This window comes from Leptinotarsa decemlineata, unplaced genomic scaffold, assembly GCF_025532065.1.
Source record: "Leptinotarsa decemlineata unplaced genomic scaffold, Ldec_3_MD MMD2_tig00001393_RagTag_RagTag, whole genome shotgun sequence".
Lineage (NCBI taxonomy): Eukaryota > Metazoa > Arthropoda > Insecta > Coleoptera > Chrysomelidae > Leptinotarsa > Leptinotarsa decemlineata.
The window spans coordinates 96,797-102,796 of NW_027412562.1; the positions used below are offsets into that span (position 1 = coordinate 96,797).

The 6,000-nt window shown below is 33.8% G+C and overlaps 1 protein-coding gene across 1 annotated transcript in view; it reads right to left on the reverse strand.

Moving 5' to 3' along the window:
• The window catches only part of LOC111510224 (pickpocket protein 28), a 53,027-nt gene extending 47,355 nt beyond the window's left edge, over positions 1–5,672 (reverse strand). Inside the window, exon 1 of the mRNA XM_074176065.1 lies at positions 4,721–5,672. Coding sequence (XP_074032166.1) covers positions 4,721–4,980 — 260 coding nt within the window. The 5' untranslated portion in view covers positions 4,981–5,672. The remainder of the gene's footprint in view (positions 1–4,720) is intronic.
• Between the last annotated feature and the right edge of the window lie 328 nt (positions 5,673–6,000).

Below are 6,000 nucleotides of genomic sequence, written 5' to 3' on the forward strand. Positions count from 1 at the left end.
ACTCATTTTTGTAAAACAGATTTCGTTTGATGTTCCTCAATTAATTTATGACAGATAATACAATGAAAAGATAATTATTAAAATACTCCTCAACCATCGAATGAAACTTCTCTTCAAACAATAGTTTCATTGACGCTGAAACACGAACTGAAAATAATAAACCCATAAACTAATGAGTTAATTTAATCGTCAGTGTATTTCAGAATATGTTCAAATACATCTCCACCTCTACTTAAACAAACATGTAATCTCTTCAAAAGATTGTCATGTGTAGCGCTTCTGATCAAGTCTGGAGTCAAACTATTGAAAGCAGTTGTAACTCTCGATTTCATATGTTCCATTGTTGTTATTGGAGTAGAGTAAACCATATTTTTAATGAAACCCCACACGAAATAATCTAATGGATTGCCATCTGGTGTTCTAAGAGGCCAACGAAAAGGTCCATTATTACCAATCCATCTGTCTTCGAAGATTTCGGTTGAAGCTTCTCTGACTGAATGAGAATTATGGGGTGGAGCACCATCCATTTGGTACCATACACGTTCCATACACGTTCTCTTCCTGGTCTATCATTTAAAATCATTTGAATTCCATTCCTCAGTAAATCTTCATATTTTGATGCATTCAAATTATCATCATAAAACTCGAGATAACAAATTGACTCATTCTTTATGGCACAAAATACATTGAATTGCCATTTTTCTTGAAAACCCCTTTGGCGGACAACATGGGGATTTTCTGGCGCCCAATAATGACTGTTGTGTCTATTGAAAACTCCATTTTTTGTGAACTTGGCCTCATCTGTCCATATGATATTGTCAAGGAAATGTTCATCCTCTTGAGTCTTGACAAGTAACCATTCAAAAAATTCCACTCTACGAGGTAAATCAGTCTCTTTCAAATGTTGGACACAGTAGAACTTATAGGGATGCCATTTATGCTTATTGAGAATTCGACAAATTTTCACTTAGGGTATACCTATCTCCCTTTCAGCCTCGTGCAGAGAAGCATTTGGAAATGCATGAAAGTATCCCAAAATTGTTATACCATTGTCATCATCATCCACTTTAGTCTTCTTACGAATGATTTTTGGACGGAAGGTTCCATTCAACCTACAGTTTTTTAGTAGTCGATGTATCACATTATTATTCGTCTTCGGAAGTTGTGGATATCTTTTATGAAATACTCGGCATGTTCTACTTGCAATTCTATTGCACTCACCATAAATTATTAATAAATTCAAGAAATCTTCATTATTGTAACCTAATCTTGACATTATTCTATTATAATTGGTAGCTATCACGATCAGTCAAAACCACCAACGAAAGTTTGACGTTAAATAATTGGTTTATTTATTTTTCCAAAGCACACCATTGAAAAATATTTATGTGTACTGTTGTACGTTAGAGACCAATACCTCAATGTATACAAATTGTAACTTTTTCTAAGGTAGGTACATACCAATTTCGAATTGACTGATCTGAGACAGTTGAAAAACTGGATCAAAAAGAAATGTTACTGAGAATAGAAAAAAATGTTGAATATCCAAAATAAGTGATAAATTCAAAAAAACGAGCAAGAAAACCACGTCAGTTTCCATTTGAAACAGTTTATCCCGAAAACGGTTCAAAATAGAATTAGTATTATCTGAATAAAGTTGATCTAAAATTGGATGTAGAGCTCTAAAATGTTGAAATATACAGGGTGTTCCATTTGAAAAAAATGAGTTTCACTCATTTTTTCATGAGATCAAAGTATCTGCATTTTTTGAAGACCCTGTATGAGGCAAATGAAAATATGACTCGGAGTGAAGATCCTCATAGTATCACTCCACTTCATTTCAAATTTCATCGTTTTAGTGCAAGAGAGTTCAAGATTATCAGCATTTATAAAAGTTCATGTCTGGTAAAAAAAATATCGAAATTAATTTATATCTTCTGAACGGTAATAGGAAAATAGTATATGACCAAATAGCGCATATTATGAATTTATGTGTTGGTTTTGGAAAATATCCTGATCTTCTCAAAATTGCCATTCTAGTACCCGTATTGAAAAATGGTGACAAAAAGAGTATCGAAAATTATCGTCCTATATCAATTATCAGCGTACTCTTAAATATTTTGGAAAAACTAATATCTCTCAGAATAAACGACTACCTCAAAACCTTCGAAATGATGACAGAGTGCCAACATGGATTCAGGAAAAACTGCTCAACAGAAACCGCAACGCTAAATTTCACACAAAACATACATGATTTAATTGACGGAAAAAATATTCTTTGACTTGAGCAGGGCCTTCGACACTTTGAAAACTAAATTTGTAGTAGACAAACTCTTCAACCTTGGAATTCGTGGTAACGTAAATCAATTAATTGTTTCTTTTTTAGCGGATAGATGTTTCCAAGTAAAGCAGAATAACATCAAGTCGGATAAATTTTCAGTTACAACAGGTACCCCTCAGGGTAGCGTTCTTAGGCCACTAATATTTTTATTATATGTAAATGATCTTCGTCTCAATATAAGTCATGGAAAAATATTTCTCTATGCATATGACACGTCTATCATTCTTTCTAGTAAAACATCTGACGATATGACACAAATGGTAAATGCTGTTCTGATAGAATTTAATGGGACGTGTAACAAGAACAGACTCATAGTCAACTAGAACAAAACGGTATACATGCAATTCGCGAATTCATCGAGAAGTCAACATAATCTCAATCTCAGTTTCCAAAATAAACCATTAGAACTGACCAGCTCGACAAAATTCTTAGGAACTATGGTTGACTCACTCGTCACATGGCAAGAACATATAGATTGTATATGTGAGAAATTGAATCAATCATACTATCTGATGAAATCTCTTAAGTGCAAGTTAGATACAAATTCACTGATATCAATTTATTATGCCAAATTTCACTCGATCATGTATCTGAACATTTCGGTCTGGGGACTAGCTATTGCATCAGACAGGATTTTTATAAAACAAATAGCACTGCTGAGATTGTAGATTTTAGAACTTCATGTAGAAATATATTACAACAAAATAAAATATTGACAGTTGCAAGTCTGTACATTTTAAAAACATTGACATATGTACATGAAAATAAAGAACTTTTCCAAACAAAAACAGAGATGCATAGCTATAATATACGAAGAAAATATATGATCATAACACGAAAATTTCAGTGTCGAAAACTAAACCAACTTCATGAACCGTTCCGGAAACTGTCCCGAAAAAAATGCTAATACCTGCCCTCTCGTGGTTGCGGACCATGCAGAGAATGAAATTCTGATGCTTTCACAGGCTCTAGTACCTCTGTAATGGAGACACTCCAAATTCCGAATTCTATCACCTCCTTGTTGTCGGTGTGAGGAAAATCGTGGTAAAAACGATTTGGGATGCAAACTCCTATGGAGTTGCAGATTTTTTGAGTCGTTACGTCGAGTTTATACAGCTCCTCCATCAGAATTGATTGTAATGAACCATTTTGGTTTCAAATAATTCATTGATGTAGCCATTACTACGTGGTAGAAGATCATCATGAAAAATGAGAAATGGAACTTTCTATGTTTTTTACCAATTTCATTTGTAACTATCGTTACTGTAGTTTTCAAACTGATACGGTAAAAGCGAAAATAAATAATAATTAGCCCTTACAAAACTAAACACCACTGTAGGTAATAACGAAAATAGGTACTCAACTGAATTGAGTATATGAATTTTGTTCACATTGTCCCACATATTACATTACATATAACATATTACACTCCGGACACTTAAGCTTATAAACTCCAGATTTCTCTATTTTGTCCACTATATCTTTGGCATTAAAAAGGAAATTAGATAACCTGGCATGTGGTCTGAATACCACTTCCATATTGTTTTTTTCTGAAAAGACCCGCAATTGTCTTTGTTCTTCTACCAAGATATGTTGGAGATACAAATTTCTTGATTTCCGATTGTTTGATCTGGGGTTATATTAATCTGTACGTGAATTTGAGGCTTTGTTTTCTGATTGTGTCTGCGTTGAAAACATTATTACATCATATCTATATGATTGTTTTAATTTCCCTATCTAAATTGTTAAGCAAATAAAGACAACGAGAATTCTCTGTACAACATTTAATTGTAGGCTGCTGATATATGACTGTCAAGATGGAAAGAATCACTTGGAATTGTAATGTCTGTATAGCTCGGTTTTCTGAATATATTACAAATAAAACTGGTAATGAAACATAGAAAGTTTCATTTCTCATTTTTCCTAACCACGTTCGTTTTTTAAAATGTATTCAGTCATCTAGATTTATTTGTTATGGCCATTTATTGTATCGTAACTATAGCTTATAAAAACTGATATTGAGGAATTATTAAAAAGCTGAAACTGAATTCTATATTTACCGAAAAATAATATTTAGTAGTTGAGTTGAGTTAGAATATATTTAAGAATAGTTAATGAACCAGTTTATTGACAAAAACCACATCCTAAATGAAATTCAAAGAGTGAATTTTGTTCAATTATCATCATGGATCATAAGTGGATAGTAATTTGTCAGCGTTATCAACATTAATGGGAATTCATCATCAATTCTTGTGATTATGAAGAAATATAAAACACTTTCAATGAAGAATACCACAAAAGTATCGTACATATATGGAAGGGATGAAAAATTAGCAAATGTCAATGGGGAATGAAAAAAATTTGTAAATTATATATTACCTCTCCCCTCTTGTTCTTCTTTCTCCCAAATACTTGAATCCTATGATACTCGAATTCTCACAATAATCCCTGAAGTACTTCCTAGCACTTTTGAAGGCTCTTTTTTTATTCGAAACAGTGTTCGTGTATTTCGTGACTGAGCTCGCGTCTACCGGAATTTGACATTCCATTTCGTGTGCTCGTTGTTGAATTACCATTAGGAAAATGAGTGCAAATAAAATTTTATTCTTTTCGAACATGTTCATGAGTATTGCAATCATGCGTATTGTGAAATGAGCAGATAGATTGATGGAAAAAAATCATCAATCATCATATACGAAGTCTGTTAAAAAAGTAAGGCATGATTACGGTGCTAGCATGGCTTGAGCTAACTGATATGTCGATATCCTCAACAACATCTCTCAAAGTGATTCGACGATTCTCCATAACAATTTCCAAGACTTTCTTAAAATTTTCATCGGTTGTTGATGTGCTCATTGATCTTCTGTGAAAAGCGTGTAACACTTTTTAATGCCTACATTTTAAAAGTTTTTGAATAGGTAATTTCAATTTTTACACAAAATTTTATGCAAATTTTGCCCATCCTCACACTTAGCTGCACCATACTGACGATGGACCAAAAGTCCTTAACACGTGTATATGGTTTGCCACTTTATTGAATGCTATTTCCGATTATTGACTTCTGTACTTTGGTGGGGGTAAGCATCAGGAAATTAGGGGTTTCCAGGCAGTTGGAAGTTTCTGACCGTCATCACGTATGTTCAGGCAGAAAGGTTGCTTTTTGATTTCGATTGCCTCGCGAATTATCCGAACTGGTAGTGTTTTCGCTGTGGCGATGGTCTTAGTGTTCGCAAAGTCTATGTTGTGTCCTGTCTCTTGATGATGTTTGAACAGGGCTGAGGATGTGTCTGACTTTCGGACAGCAAGTTGATGTTCCTATACTCTACTTGTTACTGTTGGTCTAGCCTACATATGTTTTATCGCAATCGGAGCATGGAATTTCATATATACCCTATGATTCATTAACAATTTTGTCCTTGGGAAAACGGAGGAATGTGGAAATTTGATTGTTGACGGTGAATTAGGGTTTTTATGTCCTGTTTTTTCAGAATTTGGCCAATTTTGTCAGTTACACCTTTAATATAGGGAAGAAAAGCTTTGTGGGGAACGTTATTCTCTTTTAGATATTTGAGACTGGACGAAGAAGTTTGTTGACGATTGATGGATCTGTCAATTTGATAGTCTGTGAATCCATTTCGAAGGAGAGCTGATTTGAGTTG